This window comes from Salvelinus fontinalis, chromosome 9 (genome assembly GCF_029448725.1).
Source record: "Salvelinus fontinalis isolate EN_2023a chromosome 9, ASM2944872v1, whole genome shotgun sequence".
Classification (NCBI taxonomy): domain Eukaryota; kingdom Metazoa; phylum Chordata; class Actinopteri; order Salmoniformes; family Salmonidae; genus Salvelinus; species Salvelinus fontinalis.
Window position 1 is genome coordinate 45,554,393 of NC_074673.1, and position 19,873 is coordinate 45,574,265.

General features: G+C 42.3%; 1 protein-coding gene across 2 annotated transcripts in view; it reads left to right on the forward strand.

The window, feature by feature from the left end:
• Window positions 1-19,873, forward strand: part of LOC129862687 (Golgi apparatus protein 1-like) — a 51,132-nt gene that overhangs the window by 26,587 nt on the left and 4,672 nt on the right. Inside the window, exons 7-25 of one of the 2 annotated variants that reach the window (XM_055934578.1) lie at window positions 3,926-4,112; window positions 5,514-5,728; window positions 5,959-6,080; window positions 6,226-6,327; window positions 6,624-6,777; window positions 8,434-8,472; window positions 9,100-9,237; window positions 9,485-9,571; window positions 9,684-9,746; window positions 10,182-10,295; window positions 14,203-14,291; window positions 14,385-14,595; window positions 14,778-14,915; window positions 15,361-15,484; window positions 15,938-16,080; window positions 16,225-16,326; window positions 16,441-16,548; window positions 16,646-16,766; window positions 16,960-17,066. In XM_055934578.1, coding sequence (XP_055790553.1) covers window positions 3,926-4,112; window positions 5,514-5,728; window positions 5,959-6,080; window positions 6,226-6,327; window positions 6,624-6,777; window positions 8,434-8,472; window positions 9,100-9,237; window positions 9,485-9,571; window positions 9,684-9,746; window positions 10,182-10,295; window positions 14,203-14,291; window positions 14,385-14,595; window positions 14,778-14,915; window positions 15,361-15,484; window positions 15,938-16,080; window positions 16,225-16,326; window positions 16,441-16,548; window positions 16,646-16,766; window positions 16,960-17,066 — 2,364 coding nt within the window. The remainder of the gene's footprint in view (window positions 1-3,925; window positions 4,113-5,513; window positions 5,729-5,958; window positions 6,081-6,225; window positions 6,328-6,623; window positions 6,778-8,433; window positions 8,473-9,099; window positions 9,238-9,484; window positions 9,572-9,683; window positions 9,747-10,181; window positions 10,296-14,202; window positions 14,292-14,384; window positions 14,596-14,777; window positions 14,916-15,360; window positions 15,485-15,937; window positions 16,081-16,224; window positions 16,327-16,440; window positions 16,549-16,645; window positions 16,767-16,959; window positions 17,067-19,873) is intronic. The other variant, XM_055934579.1, reaches the window with a different exon arrangement.

Here is a 19,873-nt window from a genome sequence, read left to right on the forward strand (position 1 = left end):
GGTTGTTGCCCTCCTACGGCCTCCTCCACGTCTCCTGATGTACTGGCCTGTCTCCTGGTAGCGCCTCCATGCTCTGGACACTACGCTGACAGACACAGCAAACCTTCTTGCCACAGCTCGCATTGATGTGCCATCCTGGATGAGCTGCACTACCTGAGCCACTTGTGTGGGTTGTAGACTCCGTCTCATGCTACCACTAGAGTGAAAGCACCGCCAGCATTCAAAAGTGACCAAAACATCAGCCAGGAAGCATAGGAACTGAGAAGTGGTCTGTGGTCACCACCTGCAGAACCACTCCTTTTATTGGGGGTGTCTTGCTAATTGCCTATAATTTCCACCTTTTGTCTATTCCATTTGCACAACAGCATGTGCAATTTATTGTCAATCAGTGTTGCTTCCTAAGTGGACAGTTTGATGTCACAGAAGTGTGATTGACTTGGAGTTACATTGTGTTGTTTAAAACTTATTCTGGCTGCAAGCCCGAGGCTGGCCACAATATGACAACAGCCACTTCAAGTGCAGGGCACGAAATTCAAAATATATTTTTTTGAAATATTTAACTTTCACACATTAACAAGACCAATACAGCAAATGAAAGGTACACATCTTGTGAATCCAGCCAACATGTCCGATTTTTAAAATGTTTTACAGCGAAAACAGCACGAATATTTGTTAGCTCACCACCAAATACAAAAAAGGTCAGACATTTTTCACAGCACAGGTAGCATGCACAAAGCCAACCTAACTAACCAAGAACCAACCAAACTAACCAAAAAACAACTTCATCAGATGACAGTCTTATAACATGTTATTCAATAAATCTGTTTTGTTCGCAAAATGTGCATATTTCAGGTATAAATCATAGTTTACATTGCAGCTACAATTAGAAATTGCACCGAAAGCAGCCAGAAAAATTAGACACCAACGTCAAATACCTAAATACTCATCATAAAACATTTCTGAAAAATACATAGTGTACAGCAAATGAAAGACAGGCATCTTGTGATTCCAGCCAATATTTCCGATTTATTAAGTGTTTTACAGCGAAAACACAATATAGCGTTATATTAGCTTACCACAATAGCCAGAAACACAAGCCATTCCCCAGTAGCAAAGGTTAGCGATCGTAACAAACCAGCAAAAGATATATAATTTTTGACTAACCTTGATAAGCTTCAGCAGACGACAGTCCTATAACATCAGGTTATACATACACTTACGTTTTGTTCGAAAATGTGCATATTTAGAGCTGAAATCAGTGGTTATACATTGTGCTAAAGTAGCATATTTTTCCCACAACGTCCGGATATTTTTCTGACACTTTTTCTGACACACATATTCTGACCAAATGACTATTCATAAACATAACAAAAAAATACATGTTGTATAGGGAATGATAGATACACTAGTTCTTTATGCAATTGCCGTGTTAGAATTCTAAAAAATAACTTCATTACCACAACGCTTACGTTATGTCGACCGAGTGCCCAAAACCTGGGCGCAAAACTAATAGTACACAGTTCGACAGATATATGAAATAGCATCATAAAATGGGTCCTACTTTTGATGAGCTTCCATCAGAATGTTGTACAAGAGGTCCTTTGTCAAGAACAATTGTTGTTTGGATTTAGAACGTCCTTTTTCCCTCTTGAATTAGCAAGCGCACTAGCCAAGTGGCGCGAAGCTCTCCTTCCTGAACAAAGGCACACAACGCAACACGCCTAACGTCCCGAATAATTTCTATAATCTAATAAAACTATATTGAAAAAACATACTTTACGATGATATTGTCACATGTATCAAATAAAATCAAAGCCGGAGATAGTAGTCGCCTATAACGACAGCTTTTCAGAAGGCAATCCCCGGTTCCTTCTCGCGCCTTCCTGAAAACAGGAAATGGGTGACACGTCATTCCAAGAGGATTTATTCCAACTCAGACCAAGATAAACACTCCATTTCTTCTCTCACTGCCTCTTGACATCTAGGGGAAGGTGTATAACGTGCATGTATACTAATACGTATCATGCCCATTTATAGGCAGGACCAAGAACAGGGCATAGTTTTCAGACTTTCCACTTCTTGGTCAGGAAGTTTGTGTCAAATGAGTTCTGTTTTACTCACAGATATAATTCAAACGGTTTTAGAAACTAGAGTTTTTTTCTATCCAATAGTAATAATAATATGCATATTGTACGAGCAAGAATTGAGTACGAGGCCGTTTGAAATGGGCACCTTTTATCTTGCTACTCAATACTGCCCCTGCAGCCCAAACAGGTTAAATGTTAATTATTCTTTATTATATTTGTCAAAATGACTTGTTAAGCCTATATTTATGTAGGTAAATAAAAAGTGTCATTAAAGTTTGGCTACATTTTCTGCCACTTCCCTCATCAGCATCGATTTGGACACAAAGCAATAGCCAATAGCACATGCATATCACCTACACTTTGACATGTAGGCTTTTTTATTTATATACATGAAAAATGTATTTGAATATTATTCCAATGTTGGCCTTGATCCATCTGAGTAATTGTTTGAAATGTATTCTGAACAAAAATTTATAAACGCAACATGTAAAGTGTTGGTCCCAGGTTTCATGAGCTGAAATAAAAGTTCCCAGAAATGTTCCATATGCACAAAAATATAATTTATCTCATTGTGCACAAATTTGTTTACATCCATGTTAATGAGCATTTCTCCTTATCCAAGATAAGCCATCCACCTGACAGGTGTGGCATATCAAGAAGCTGATTAAAACTCATTATCATTACACTGGTGCAGCTTGTGCTGGTGAAAATAAGTGTGCAATTTTGACACACAACACAATGCCACAGATTTTTTGAGGGAGCGTGCAATGCTGACTGCAGGAACGTCCACAAGAGATGTTGCCAGAGAATAGAATTTGCATTTCTATACCATAAACCAGCTTAGAGAATTTTAGAGAATTTAGCAGTATGTCCATCCAGCCTCACAACCACAGACCAAGTGTAACCACGCCAGCCCAGGACCTCCACATCCGGCTTCTTCACCTGCGGGAGCATCTGAGACCAGCCACCAAGACAGCTGATGAAACTGAGGAACATTTCTGTCTGTAATAAAGCCTTTTTATGGGGGAAAACTCATTCTGATTTGGCTAAGCCCACCCATGGCTGCTCCTCGGCCCAGTCATGTAAAATCCATAGATTAGGTCCTAATAAATGTATTTCAATTGACTGATTTCCTTAAATGAACTGTAACTCAGTAAAATTGTTGCATGTTGCGTTTATATTTTTGTTTAGTGTATATATTCTTGTTCACTTAATTTATTTTATTTACTTGTCCCAGACAAGGACAAACGTTAATGTTGAGCCCTGCAAAATGTGTAGAATTGCATTTAACTAGCTTTAAAGTAACTGCCCAGTGAAAATCTCACCCTTTAAAAGTTTACTCAAATAATGTTGTTGACTCGTCCTATAAAGTATAAATTGGAGAAAAAACACTTCAAGAGGTACGCCCACACCATTCTGTTGTTGAGGTACGCCCACACCATTCTGTTGTTGAGGTACGCCCACACCATTCTGTTGTTGAGGTACGCCCACACCATTCTGTTGTTGAGGTACGCCCACACCATTCCAACAAAGAAAAGCTGCTTTTTAACATTTTGGGGAAATAACTTTCACTGCTATTGTAAGTAATTATAGAAATCTGAAACACTGGGCAGTTACTTTAAAACAGCAAAATGTTGTCTCTGTGGCCAAGGGGAGGGCCTCTAAAATTTTGGGTGGAGGCTGCGCCATTGGCAATGACCACTACCACGCCCACAAATCCTAGGGGGAAAAACTGGAATGTCTGTTCTGGTCAATCTATTTTCGTTCTTCTGGCCATTAGTCAATAAGTCAGAGTGATTGTGACCAGAGTTGTTGTGTGTTGTGGCTGTCCTCCACAGTGCAGAGATGCTCTGACCACTCGTCAGAAGCTGATTGCCCAGGACTATAAGGTGAGCTACTCCCTGGCCAAGGCCTGCAAGACGGACCTGAGGAAGTACCGCTGCAGCGCGGACACCAACATGCCCCGCGCCCGCGAGGCCCGCCTCTCCTACCTGCTACTCTGTCTGGAGTCTGCCGTACACAGAGGTTGGGCTGGCTCTTGTCTTCCTAACCTATATCTGTGTGTCCTCCTGTTCTATCTCTTATGTTTTGTAAATGTACAGTACCAGTCAAAAGTTTGGACACCTACTCATTCCACTTTAAAAAAAAAATGTAATTTATTTTTTATTAGCTATTCTACATTGTAGTAGAATAGTGAAGACACCAAAACTATTAAGTAACAAAAAAAGTGTTAAACAAATCTAAATATGTTTTATATTTTAGATTCTTCAAAGTAGCCAACCTTTGCCTTGATGACAGCTTTGCATACTCTTGCCATTTTCTCAACCAGCTTCCAATGGTCTTGAAGGAGTTCCCACATATACTGAGCACTAGTTGGCTGCTTTTCCTTCACTCTGCAGTCCAACTCATCCCAAACCATCTCAATTGGGTTGCGGTTGGGTGATTTTGGAGGCCAGGGCATCTGATGCAGCACTCCATCACTCTCCTTGTTTTGGGTCATTGTCCTGTTGGAAAAACAAATTATAGTCCCACTAAGAGCAAACCAGATGGGATGGCGTATCGCTGCAGAATGCTGTGGTAGCCATGCTGGTTAAGTGTGCCTTGAATTCTAAATAAATGACTGACCGTGTCACCAGCAAAGCACCATCACACCACCTCCTCCATGCTTCACGGTGGGAACCACACACGCGGAGATCATCCGTTCAGAGCCAGTTTCATCATAGCGCTTGATGGTTTTTGCAACTGCACTTGAAGAAACAGTTCAAAGTTCTTGTAATGTTTCACATTGACTGACCTTCATGTCTTAAAGTAATGATGGACTGTCATTTCTCTTTGCTTATTTGAGCTGTTCTTGCCATAATATGGACTTGGTCTTTTACCAAATAGGGCTATCTTCTGTATTCCACCTCTACCTTGTCACTACACAACTGATTCGCTCAAACACATTAAGAAGGAAAGAAATTCCACATCTTGACTTTTAACAAGGCACACCTGTTCATTGAAATGCATTCCAGGTGACTACCTCATGAAGCTGGTTGAGAGAATGCCAAGAGTGTGCAAAGCTGTCATGAAGGCAGAGGGTGGCTAATTTGAAGAATCTCAAATCTATATATATATATATATTTTTAACACTTGGTTGGTTACTACATGATTCCATGTGTTATTTCATAGTTTTGATGTCTTCACTAATATTCTACATTGTAGAAAATAGTACAAATAAAGAAAAACCCTGGAATGAGTAGGTGTGTCCAAACTTTTGACTGGTACTGTATATCTGCCTTTGGAGTACAAAACTCTCACATGGTGTCACTCTGGTGTTACTTTTAGTGTTTTTCTCTTCAGTTAATAAAATTATATGTCTTTCAAGTGCCCTACTTGCAGTTCTTGCATGACATTTTCTGACGTCTTTGTGTGTGTGTGTTCTAGGTCGTACGGTGAGCGGGGAATGTCAGGGTGAGATGTTGGACTACAGGAGGATGTTGATGGAGGACTTCTCTCTGAGCCCAGAGATTGTGCTGCATTGCCGTGGGGAGATCGAGGCCCACTGCTCCGGACTCCACCGCAAGGGACGCACCCTGCACTGTTTGATGAGGGTAGGCCGAGGAGACCTGGGCGCCATCGACAACCTCTGCCAGAAAGCTGTGAGTTCAGTTCACCTACAAAATCTCACCATAGATATTAGGAGATAAGTTATCAAGACTTAGATTAAGGGCACAATCATTAAGTTTGGAGCTTTAAAGAGCAGCCATGGACCAGAACGAAAATAGACATACTGTACTGTATCCTCTTCAAATAATATTTTTTGCCCAACTTTTATTTCTATCGATTGATTGGTTGTTATTGACCCCCCCCCCCCCCCCCCCCCCCACAGCTCCAGACTTTGATCCAGGAGGCAGACCCTGGGGCAGACTACCGTATCGACCGGGCCCTAAACGAGGCCTGTGAGTCTGTCATCCAGACAGCCTGCAAACACATCCGCAACGGAGACCCGATGTGAGTCACCAAAATCTTCCACTCCCCTGCTCACTTTACATAGATAATAGGAAAGAGAAGTACCAGAACAGTGATTTAAAAAAATATATATCATTTGTCTGTCATACTTCAGCTCTGGTAATGTGTGTTTGTTGTGATTGTGTAGGATCCTGTCGTGTCTGATGGAGCACCTGTACACAGACAAGATGGTAGAGGACTGTGAACACAGGCTGCTGGAGCTGCAGTACTTCATAGCACGGGACTGGAAGTAAGTGGCAATGCTAGTTTATGGGGATCCTCCACACATATGGGGATCCTCCACACATTCAAAGCCTTTTTAACTACTGTATCGTTAATATAGGAGCCTGACCAGGCTCTATATAATGTTTTTTATTATGCCTGGTCATTGCATTTTCCTGGTATGTCTTCTTCCTCCATCGTGCTCTTGCTTGCTCGTTGGGGTCAAGGCCGGAGGACTGTAAAACACTGACAACTGTTGATGTAAAAAGGGCATTCTAGATGCATTTGATTGACCGTTCCTTACACAAACGTTCTGCCTCCCAGACTGGACCCCATCTTGTATAAGAAGTGCCAGGGCGACGCCTCCCGCCTGTGTCACACCCACGGCTGGAACGAGACCAGCGAGATGATGCCACCCGGCGCCATCTTCTCCTGTCTGTACCGCCACGCGTACCGGACAGAGGAGCAGGGACGGCGGGTAGGATTGCACCCACAGACATACATGCATTCATATTTACATACTGTACTAGTCAAAGGTTTGGACACACCTACTCATTCAAAGGTTTTTATTTATTTTGATGTTTTCTACATTGTAGAATAATAGTGAATACATCAAAACTATGAAACAACACATGGAATCATGTAGTAACCAAAAAAGTGTGAAACAAATCAAAATATATTTTAGATTATTCAAAGTGCCCACTCTTTGCCTTGATGACAGCTTTGCACACTTTTGGCATTCTCTCAATCAGCTTCATGAGGAATGCTTTTCCAACAGTCTTGAAGGAGTTCCCACATATACTAAGCACTTGTTGGCTGCTTTTCCTTCACTCTATGGTCCAACTCATCCCAAACCATCTCAATTGGTTTGAGGTCGGGGGATTGTTGGAGGCCAGGTCATCTGATGCTTCACTCCATCACTCTCCTTATTGGACAAATAGCCCTTGCACAGCCTGGAGGTGTGTTGAGTCATTGTTCTGTAGAAAAACAAATGATAGTCCCACTAAGCGCAAACCAGATGGGATGGCGTATCGCTGCAGAATGCTGTGGTAGCCATGCTGGTTAAGTGTGCCTTGAATTCTAAATCAATCACTGTCAGTGTCACCATGAAAGCACCATCACACCACCACCTCCATGCTTCACGGTGGGAACCACACAAGTGGAGATCATCCGCTCACCTACTCTGCTTCTCACAAAGACACGGCAGTTGGAACCAAAAATTGCAAATCTGGACTCATCAGACCAAAGGACAGATTTCCACCGGTCTAATGTCCATTGCTCGTGTTTCTTGGCCCAAGCAAATCTCCTCTTCCTATTTGTGTCATTTAGTGGTGCTTTTGCAGCAATTTGACCAAGGTGGCCTGACTCACGCAGTCTCCTCTGAACAGTTGGTTGAAATGTGTCTGTTACTTGAAGTCTGTGAAGCATTTATTTGGGCTGCAATCTGAGGTGCAGTTAACTCTAGTGAACATATTCTCTGCAGCATAGGTAACTCTTGGTCTTCCTTTCCTGTGGCGGTCCTCATGAGAGCCTGTTTCATCATAGCACTTGAGGGTTTTTGCAACTGCACTTGAAGAAACTTTGAAAGTTCTTTGCAGATTGACTGACCTTCATGTTTTAAAGTAATGATGGACTGTTCTTTCTCTTTGCTTATTTGAGCTGTTCTTGCCATAACAATCTGTTAATTGAAATCCATTCCAGGTGACTACCTCATGAAGGTGGTTGAGAGAATGAAAGAGTGCAAAGCTGTCAAGACAAAGGGTGGCTACTTTGGATAAATTCAAATATAATATATATTTTTGATTTGTTTAACACTTTATTGGTTACTACATGATTCCATATGTGTTATTTCATAGTTTTGAGGTCTTCACTATTATTCTACAATGTAGAAAATAGTAAAAATAAAGATACCCTGGAATGAGTAGGTGTGTCCAAATCGTATGTCTTTATATACTCATGATTGACTGCACACAGGAAACGCATCAGTGCCTAATGTAGAGGAATAGTGATATAGATTTACTTACAATAATCACATAAAGAACTATTGTCTGAAGTGATCTTAGACCTGAAGTGATCTTAGAAATACCGTACATCTGTCCTCAGTACATCCTGAAAGTGTTGTCCTTTTTAAAAGGGGAATGCAGTGGAACAAACAGGAAAACAAGGTTACATTGTAAGTAAGTTCAGTGATGATGATGATTATCGTAATGTGATTGGGTTCTGATTCCTGAAGATGATTCTGGTCAAAATGAGAGAAAATGTGGGATTTTTTTTTGTTGCTGTCGAATGTCAATTTGAACACATTGCTGAAAATGTAATTATATAGCTTATCACTTGATGTATCCGTGTGCACCTTTACATGTTGAATGTGGCATTGGTGTCAGAAGTGGAATTTGGTAATGTACTGGTCTCTACTCGGGAATGATCTTCAGCCTTGCAATGAAAATAACAATAATCTTTGAATATTTGACTGGAATGGTTGCTTGGTGACATTGACAACGTTGGGATAATGTCTTAATGTGATCACCCAATCAATATACTGAAGGTACACTATAAGCAAAAGTATCATTCATTTTGATTGGACATTCCATTAGCATTGATGCTTGCTTGTCTTGTCTTGGGCTCCAATGTCCCCTATTGCCTGGTTGTCGCTTGTCCTGCATCCTCAACAGGGTTGGCCTCAATTCCATTTGAATTCAGGAAGTAACCTGACTTGTAATTGACTGAATTGAAAGGGAATTGACCCCAACCCTGATCCTGAGTACTATAATGTTGGGTTCTATTCTTTGATATTTCCTAGCTGTCTCGGGACTGTAAAGTAGAGGTGCAGCGTATCCTCCACCAGAGGGCGCTGGATGTGAAGCTGGACCCGGAGCTGCAGAGGCGCTGTATGACCGACCTGGGGAAGTGGTGCAGTGAGAAGGCAGAGTCTGGACAGGTACTGGACGAGACCACCTGCTCTCTGTCTCACACAATTCTTATCACTTGCATATTAAACCATATCATCTATTTATTGTAGCCTGTAACTGCTGGCGTGATAATTTTTCTTTAGAATTCTTTGTACTCGTTAACTATAACATGTGGTCAACCATGTTGGGCTTAGATCAGGGGCACAGTAATAATTGCATAACCAGGGTGTATGTTTTCTGTATTGAAGTCTGACATGGTATTTTTGGGTGTTCCAGGAGCTAGACTGTCTACAGGACCACCTAGAAGACCTGGTGTCAGAGTGCAAAGATGTGGTGGGCAACCTGACTGAACTGGAGTCTGAGGTAAGAAAGGAGTACCATGGACACATTGACTGGTTGCTCTGTGTGAGGAACTGGCTGTGGTAAACTATGTTTGGTCACATGGTAAAAGAATGTTCTTCTCTCCTCCCACCAGGACATTCAGATTGAGACGCTGCTGATGCGAGCCTGTGAGCCAGTCATCCAGTCCTACTGTCACGTGAGTCCAACCTCTACCCCAGCGATGAGCTCTCTCTCAGGGCTATTCATACCACCAATCCCCCCTTCAATTTCACTACCAATGACAGGGATATCTATCCTGCCAAGAGTCTAGAATTTCAAATGATCCATAATTTAAAAAGTAATGTGAGTTATAGATCTCTTGTTCTAGATGAAAGCAAGTCAAAGAAGCGGTAGATCTGTTCTATGTGCGTTATTTCCATTCTTCCCGTTTTAAGTTTAGTTTTTGTTCTTTCTGTTTTGTGTTTTGTGTTTCTACATACTGCATCTTCAACTGATTTCACTGATTCTTATAAGGACAAGAGACATACTGTATTTCAATGGCTTTGTATTCTGACTCTAACAGTACTCAAACTTTTTTCCTTATGGTCTTTGGCTCCTGACCACTTTCTATTTCTCTCACTCTCTCTCCCAGGAGATGGCAGATAACCAGATCGACACGGGGGATCTGATGGAGTGTCTGGTGCAGAACAAACACCAGAAGGAGATGAACGACAAGTGTGCCGTGGGCGTCACACACTTCCAGCTGGTGAGTCTGTGGCCCAACTCCAAATATACTCCCAGCACTGTTGTATTTTATTTGTCTTTATTTTATTTAACTAGGCAAGTCAGTTAAGAACAAATACTTATTTACAATGACGGCCTACCAAAAGGCCTCCTGCGGGGACGGGGGCTGGGATTAAAAATATAGGATAAAACACACATCACGACTAGAAACCTAAGACGACAACAACAGCATGGCAGCAACACATAGCAGCATGGTAGCAATACAGCATGGCAGCAGCACAACATGGTATCAGCACAAAACATGGTACATATCTTATTTGGCACAGACAACAGCATAAAGGGCAAGAAGGTAGAGACAACAATGCATCACAAGAAACAGCCAAAACTGTCAGTAAGAGTGTTCATAATTGAGTCTGAATGAGGAGAGACAGACAGACTAAAACTCTCCAGTTTCAGTGTTTGTTGCAGCTCGTTCCAGTCGCTAGCTGCAGTGAACTGAAAAGAAGAGTGACCCTGGGATGTATGTGCTTTGGGGACCTTTAACAGAATGTGACTAGCAGGAAGGGTGTTGTATGTGGAGGATGAGGGTTGCAGTAGATATCTCAGATAGGGGGGAGTGAGGCTTAAGAGGGTTTTATAAATAAGCATTAACCAGTGGTCTTGTGACTAGTATACAGAGATGACAAGTTTACAGAGGAGTATAGAGTGCAGTGATGTGTCCTATAAGGAGCATTGGTGGCAAATCTGATGGCCGAATGGTAAAGAACATCTAGCCACTCGAGAGCACCCTTACCTACCACTGTATAAATTAAGGACCCGTAATCTAGCATGGGTAGGATGGTCATCTGAATCAGGATTAGTTTGCAGCTGGGGTGAAAGAGGAGCGATTACGATAGAGGAAACCAAGTCTAGATTTAACTTTAGCCTGCAGCTTTGATATGTGCTGAGAGAAGGACAGTGCACCGTCTAGCCATACTCTCAAGTACTTGTATGAGGTGACTACCTCAAGCTCTAAACCCTCAGAGGTAGTAATAACACCTGTGGGAAGAGGGGCATTCTTCTTACCAAACCAAGGTTAAGGTTAGAGAACAAGGTTAAGGTTAAGGGTAGAGCAAGGTTACGGCAAGGTTAAGGGTAGAGGAACTTGTTGGACACTAAGAAAACTTTGTTGTAGAGCGTTTTTACACAAAATCCGGGGAGGGGCCAGCTGAGCATAAGACTGTGTCATCTGCATATAAATGGATAAGAGAGCTTCCTACTGCCCGAGCTATGTTGTTGATGTAAATTGAGAAGAGCGTGGGCCACTCACTAGGTGACAGGCTGTGGCTGAGACAGCAGATATACTGACTTTATACACTGCACTCTTTGAGAGGAACACCAATACTCCTTAGCTGACCAACAAGAATGGAAATGGTCTACCGTATCAAAAGCTTTGGCCAAGTCAAGAAAAATAGCAGCACAACATTGCTTTGAATCAATGGTGACGTCAATTAGCACCTTTTTAAGGTTGCAGTGACACATCCATAACCTGAGCGTAAACCAGATTGCATATCAGAGAGAATACGATAGACATCAAGAAAGCCAGTCAGTTGATTATTGACAAGTTTTTCCAACACTTTTGATGAACAGGGTAAAATAGAAATTGGCCTATAACAGTTAGGATCCGCTTGATTTCCCCCTTAGAATAAAGAATGCACTGTGGCTGCCTTCCAAGGAATGGGAACTTCCCCAGAGAGGAGAGAGAGGTTTAAAAGGTCAGAGATAGGCTTGGCGATTTATAGCAACCTTTAACTTCTTTGGGCTGCAGGGGCAGTATTGAGTAACTTGGATGAAAGGTGCCCATTTCAAACGGCCTCGTACTCAATTCCTGCTCGTACAATATGTATATTATTATTTATATTGGATAGAAAACACTCAAGTTTCTTGATCTGTGAGTAAAACAGAACTCATTTTGCAGCAAACTTCCTGTCAGAAAGTGAAAAATCTCAAATCGAGGCTCTGTTCCAGGGCCTACCTAATCATTTGCTTGAAATCTATTAGTATACATGCACTTCATACGCCTTCCACTAGATGTCAATAGGCAGTGAGAGAAGAAATGGAGTGTATAGCTTGATCTGAGGTCGAATAAGAGCTCTTGGGCATGACGTGACACCAATTTCCTGTTTTCAGGAAGGCGCGAGAAGGAACCGGGAATTGCCTTCTGAAAAGCTGTCCTTATAGACGGCTACTATCTCCGGCTTTGATTTTATTTAATAAATGTGACAATATCATCGTAAAGTATGTTTTTTTCAATATAGTTTAATCAGATTATTGAATTTTTTTCTGGAGTTTTAGCGTGTTCCGTTCTTTGCGTTTGTTCACGCTGTCGCGCCACTTGGCAAGTTTTGCTTGATCATTCGAGAGGGAAAAATTACATTCTAAATCCAAACAACGATTGTTCTGGACAAAGGACCCCTTGTACAACATTCTGATGGAAGATCAGCAAAAGTAGGACCCATTTATGATGTTATTTCCTATTTCTGTGGAAAATGTGTTGTTGTGTTTTCCGCTTTGATTTTGGGCGCTCTCTCGCAATAACGTAAGCTGTATGTCGTACTGAAGTTTTAGAATTCTAACACGTCGATTGCATTAAGAACTAAGCTATCTTTAATTTGCTGTCCAACATGTATTTTTTAGTAAAGTCTATGAATAGTTATTTGATTAGATTAGGTGCCTCTCCAAGATTTCTCCGGACATTGTTATTGCATTTTGCCTAGTATTAACATTGTATAACCACGATTTGTGCCGCTAAATATGCACATTTTCGAACAAACAATATATGCATTGTGTAATATGATCTTATAGGACTGTCATCTGATGAATTTTGAGAAGGTTAGGGAAACAATATCTTTTGCTGGTTTATTCGTTATCGCTACTGTTGGCTTGAATCAATGCTGTTGTGTTTTTGGCTATTGTGGTAAGCTAATATAATGCTATATTGTGTTTTCGCTGTAAAACACTTAAAGAATCGGAAATATTGGCTGGATTCACAAGATGTTTGTCTTTAATTTGCTGTACACCATGTATTTTTCATAAATGTTTTATGATGAGTATTTAGGTATTTCAATTTGGTCTCTGTAATTGTTCTAGCTGCTTCGGTGCTATTTCCGATTGTAGCTGCAATGTAAAACTATGATTTATACCTCAAATATGCCATTTTTTTTAACAAAACATAGATTTATTGTATAACTTGTTATAAGACTGTCATCTGATGAAGTTGTTTCTTGGTTATTTTGGTTGGTTCTTGGTTAGTTAGGTTGGTTTTGTGCAAGCTACCTGTGCTGTGAAAAATGTCTGTGCTTTTTTGTATTTGGTGGTGAGCTAACATAAATATACGTGGTGTTTTCGCTGTAAAACATTTAAAAAATCTGACATGTTGGTTGGATTCACAAGATGTGTATCTTTCATTTGCTTTATTGGACTTGTTAATGTGTGAAAGTTAAATATTTCTAAAAAATATCTTTCGAATTTCGCGCCCTGCACTTGGACGGGCTGTTGTCATAAGTGTACCGACACCGGGCTGCAGCCATAACAGGTTTTAAAGAAGAAAGGGTCTAAACCATCTGACCCAGATGTTTTTTGGGGTCAAGTTTAAGGAGCTCCTTCAGCAACTCGGACTCAGTGACCGCCTGCAGGGAGAAACTTTGTAGCGTTGCAGGGGAAAAAGAGGGAGGAGAATCGGGAATAGTTGCGTTTAGAAGTGGTGGTAGATGAGGAATTGTTGGACGGGCAAGGAGGCGTGGCCGAGTCAAATAGGACTCCTGATCTGAAACATAATAAGTATGTGTGTGATCCCTGTGAGAATTGAACCCATGCCCTTGACCGTCGATTCACTCCCATTTCTCTGCTATTTTGTTCTCCTTTTGCTCGTCCCTTCTCTTCCCTCCCAGGTCCAGATTAAAGACTTCCGTTTTTCCTACAAGTTTAAGATGGCCTGCAAAGAGGATGTGCTCAAGCTCTGCCCCAACATCAAGAAGAAGTGAGTGCTGCCTGAGTGAGAACCCGGAAATAGTTGAACACACTGTCAAACAAACGTTCTCTCTTTCGCTCCCCTCTCTCTCATTCCCTCCAGGGTGGATGTAGTACTCTGTCTGAGCACCACGGTGAGGAACGACACTCTGCAGGACATGAAAGAGCAGCGTGTGTCTGTCAAGTGTCGTAAGCAGCTGAGGGTGGAGGAGCTGGAGATGTCTGAGGATATCCGTCTGGAGCCTGAGCTCTACGACTCCTGTAAGCAGGACATCGGGCGGCTGTGCCAGAACGTGGCCTTTGGAAACGCACAGGTCAGTATTATTAATGCATGTTCTAAACACATTCCTCTCCATCTGATTCCCATCAGCCTGACGACAGCCTCGCTTCTCAGTTATGCCCTAGACAAAACCGTTTAGCAACGGTAATATCTCTACATGAGAATGATTGACGAGGATGACTATGACGATGAAGACGAGTGCCCTCTCTGTAATAGGTGATCGAGTGTCTGAAGGAGAACAAGAAGCAGCTGACCCAACGCTGTCACCACAAGGTGTTTAAGCTGCAGGAGGTAGAGATGATGGACTCAGAGCTCGACTACCAACTCATGAGGGTCTGCAAGCCGATGATCCGGGTATGTACTTTTTCACTGCGTCGTTTTAGCACACAAGAACACAGGTCCAAAGACAAGGCAAATGCAAGGAATGTAAGGAAGTCTTTAACAGTGTAGTTAAGCTCGAAGGCGCCTCAATCAAACCATGATTGCTGATTGCATTGGGTCTGAAATTAAATTTGAGTGTATTTTGTATAATTATAATTTTCTGAAAAAGAGGTTCCTGGCAGTTAGTAAAACTGTCAGACAGACAGGATGACTGTGGCTTGTGGTGCCTGTTGGTCTCTCCCATGCGTATTCTCTTCCAGTGTTTTTATAGTCCGGGATTCTTACAAGAGAAAAGCTGCATGGTCTATGGCTCCCATGCAATGAATGTCATTTATAATAACAACCAGCGTTTCGACAGCTACGCTGCCTTCATCAGGGTTCTATCTGAGTTTCATAGTGTTGTCTCTGTCTCTACCAGCGGTTCTGTACTGAGGCTGATGCCAAGAACATGCTGCAGTGCCTGAAGCAGAACAAGAACAGCGAGCTGATGGACCCCAAGTGTAAACAGATGATCACCAAGAGACAGATCACACAGAACACGGGTAGATACTGAACACACACACACACACACACACACACACACACACACACACACACACACACACACACACACACACACACACACACACACACACACACACACACACACACACACACACACACACACACACACACACAGAGGAGGCTGGTAGGACAAGCTATAGGAGGGCGGGCTCATTCTAATGGCTGGAATGGAATTAATGGAACGGTATCAAACATATGGAAACCACATATTTGACTCCGTTCCATTTCTTCCATTCTAGCAATTACAATTAGCCTGTCCTCCTCTAGCTCCTCCCACTAGCCTCCACTGCTCACAATCTAAGCAGAGATTATGGCTTCCAGCATGCAAACATAGCAAATCTGTAGCATTACTTCCTATGTCCCATCTGTTCTCACCCGATATCTAACCCCGGGGTTCTCACCCTGTCTCCTCTCCCGTGTGTCCTTTCCAGACTACAGGTTGAACCCGGTGCTGAGGAAGTCGTGTAAGGCTGACATCCCGAAGTTCTGCCAGAGCATCCTGAACAAGGCTACAGGGGACAGCGAGCTAGAGGGACAGGTCATCTCCTGTCTCAAACTCAAATACGCCGACCAGGTCAGAATGCACTGGATTAATGGTTGTTCTTTTTCATTCACCTTTTTGGGGGGGGGGGGTTGTTACTACCTTGTTGAGGCGTTTTTCTATTTTTTTTATGTCTCTGTATGGATGTGTGTACTAAACGCGTAATGTTGTCCACAGCGTCTGTCGCCTGACTGTGAGGATCAGATTAGGGTTATCCTGCAGGAGTCAGCTCTGGACTACAGACTGGACCCTCAGCTGCAGCTGCACTGCACTGATGAGGTGAGTAGGTCCTGCCTGGTCCTGCGCAATACTATTTCTGCTGTTTACGCACGTTATTAAGGGTTTTTTCACATTGGGGAAGTCACTGAGTTAACACACGCGTCTGTGTGTCAGATCTCTCGGCTGTGTCCAGAGGAGGCTGCGGCCCAGGAACAGACGGGTCAAGTAGAGGAGTGTCTCAAAGTCAACCTGCTCAAGATCAAAGTGGAGGGCTGCAAGAAGGTGGGTGGTTCTCATCTCCTCGAATGTAACAGTGTTCCGCTTTCTGGGAGTCAAGAGTCTGACAAAATGCCTCTCTTCTTCACGCCTTTCTCTACAGGAGGTGTTGAACATACTGAAGGAGAGTAAGGCAGACATCTTTGTGGACCCTGTCCTCCACACAGCCTGTGCTCTGGACATCAAACATCACTGTGCTGCCATCCCACCAGGACGAGGACGCCGTGAGTAACACACACGGTCAATTTGTATACACACCTCTGTCCATCGTACACACATCTCTTAACGCTTTGGCCCTTTTTCCTGTTGGAGCTAGAAACAGGAGCATTTCTCTGCACCTGCGATAACATCAGCAAAATATGTGTACACAACCAATAAAGTTTGATTACCTGACAGTGTGCGTTGGTTCCTCCTCAGAGATGTCCTGTTTGATGGAGGCTCTGCAGGACAAGAGGGTGCGTCTGCAGCCTGAGTGTAAGAAGAGACTGCAGGACCGTATCGACATGTGGAGCTACGCTGCCAAGGTGAACAAGACACACACACACACACACACACACACACACACACGCACCAGCAACACGTCACTAGCTTGACTAAGCACTCACACCTGAGTCCCTTCAAAACAAGTGAGAACCTTTCAGACATTGCCATCATACTTTTTAAGGCACTTACATCTGTTCGCCCCGTCCCCCCGGACGCTTGTTCATGTTTTCTAAACATTCTTCAAAAACCTGTCACTGAAATTCACACTCCTACTCAATGAATGTAACTTCACACTGTTCAGTGCATAATGGAAGACTGTATATATAATGGCAGATTTCCTCATATTTGCGAAGACTTACCTGAGATTTGGCTGGAGGAATGGCAGGAACGAATATACATAATAATATATATACAGTGGGGAGAACAAGTATTTGATACACTGCCAATTTTGCAGGTTTTCCTACTTACAAAGCATGTAGAGGTCTGTAATTTTTATCATAGGTACACTTCAACTGTGAGAGACGGAATCTAAAACAAAAATCCAGAGAATCACATTGTATGATTTTTAAGTAATTAATTTGCATGACATGAGTATTTGATCACCTACCAACCAGTAAGAATTCCGGCTCTCACAGACCTGTTAGTTTTTCTTTTAAGAAGTTCTCCACTCATTACCTGTATTAACTGCGCCTGTTTGAACTCGTTACCTGTATAAAAGACACCTGTCCACACACTCAGTGGAGAACAGGAGGGCTTCTTAAAGAAAAATTAACAGGTCTGTCTGGTTCATCCTTTGGAGCAATTTCCAAACGCCTGACGGTACCACCTTTCTATCTGTACAAACGATAGTACGCAAATATAAACACCATGGGACCATGTAGCCGTCATACCACTCAGGAAGCGTTTTGTGTCCTCGAGATGAACGTACTTTGTTGCGAAAAGTGCAAATCAATCCCAGAACAACAGCAAAGGACCTTGTGAAGATGCTGGAGGAAACGGGTACAAAAGTATCTATATCCACAGTAAAACGAGTCCTATATTGACATAACCTGAAAGGCCGCTCAGCAAGGAAGAAGCCACTGCTCCAAAACCGCCGTTTAAAAAAGCCAGGCTATGGTTTACAACTGCACATGGGGACAAAGATTGTACTTTTTGGAGAAATGTCCTCTCGTCTGATGAAACAAAAATAGAACTCTTTGGCCATAATGACCATCGTTATGTTTGGAGGAAAAGGGGGGACGTTTGCAAGCCGAAGATCACCATCCCAACCGTGAAGCACGGGAGTGACAGCATCATGTTGTGGGGGTGCTTTGCTGCAGGAGGGACTGTGGCACTTCAAAAAATAGATGGCATCATGAGGGTGGAAAATTGTGGATTTTATTTTATTTAACCTTTATTTAACAAGATATGCTAGTTGAGAACAAGTATATACAGTGTGTGCAAATGAGGTAGCATAAGGGAGGTCAATTATATTGAAGCAACATCTCAAGACATCAGTCAGGAAGTTAAAGCTTGTTCACAAATGGGTCTTCCAAATGGACAACAACCACGAGCATACTTCCAAAGTTGTGGCTAAATGGCTTAAGGACAACAAAGTATTGGAGTGGCCATCACAAAGTCCTGACCTCAATCCTATATAAAATGTGTGGGCAGAACTGAAAAAGCGTGTGCGAGAAAGGAGGCCTACAAACCTGACTCAGTTACACCAGCTCTGTCAGGAGAAATGGGCTAAACTTCACCCAACTTATTGTGGGAAGCTTGTGGAAGGCTACCTGAAACATTTGACCCAAGTTAAATAATTTAAAGGCAATGCTACCAAATACTAATTGAGTGTATGTAAACTTCTGACCCACTGGGAATGTGATGAAAGAAATATAAACTGAAATAATTCATTCTCTCTACTATTATTCTGACATCTTGCATCTCTTAAAATAAAGTGGCGATCCTAACTGACCTAAGACGGGGAATTTTTACTTGGATTAAATGTCAGGAATTGTGAAAAACTGAGTTTAAATGTATTTGGCTAAGGTGTATGTAAACTCCCAACTTCAACTGTACATCAGTGGAGGCTGCTAATGGAGGACAGATCATAATGATGGCTAGAATGGCGCAAATGGCATCAAACACATAGAAACCATGTCTTTGATAGCATTCCGCTCCAGCCATGACCACGATCCCGTCCTCCCCAGTTAAGGTGCCACCAACCTGTGATAAACATGCATAATGATCTGAATGTCATTGTGTCAGTAAAGGGAAAACACTGCATGAAACCTTTACTCTTCTGTTAACGGAGACACACACACACTCCCTTCCTCACACACTCTCTCTGTCTCCCTGACTCTCATAAACACACACACAAACTGAATTTAAGTAGCACCAGAAATAGATTTTTTACATTAGGCCTATAGGAATGCTACCTTTTCAAGCACATCTCACGAGTAGCAGACCATTTTCCTTTCTTCCTGTGCTAGTCAAATGTGCCTAAACCTACTGTCAATTTACCAGGTTGTTAGCTATCTAGGTAACGACTGAACAACACCAATAATTAGCGACCCAGGATTAGTTTAAAAACGGCCCCGCGACATGGTTTGTGAAATTTATATAAAATGCGCCCGAATCCAGACAGAAAGGAAAAAGGCACCTCTAGTAATAGGGCTCATATGTTTTTTTACCGTTTCGACTAGAGACGAGACGTTTCCTCTGCTGTAAAGCTGCAGACTAGAGCATGTGAGCGGAGTTGAGCGGTTGGAAATCTAACTAACACCCATCTATTTTTGTGACTACCTGGACCTACCATTTGGTTTTGAGGTATTGAAACCAAACCATATGGACTTGAATTAAAAGTATT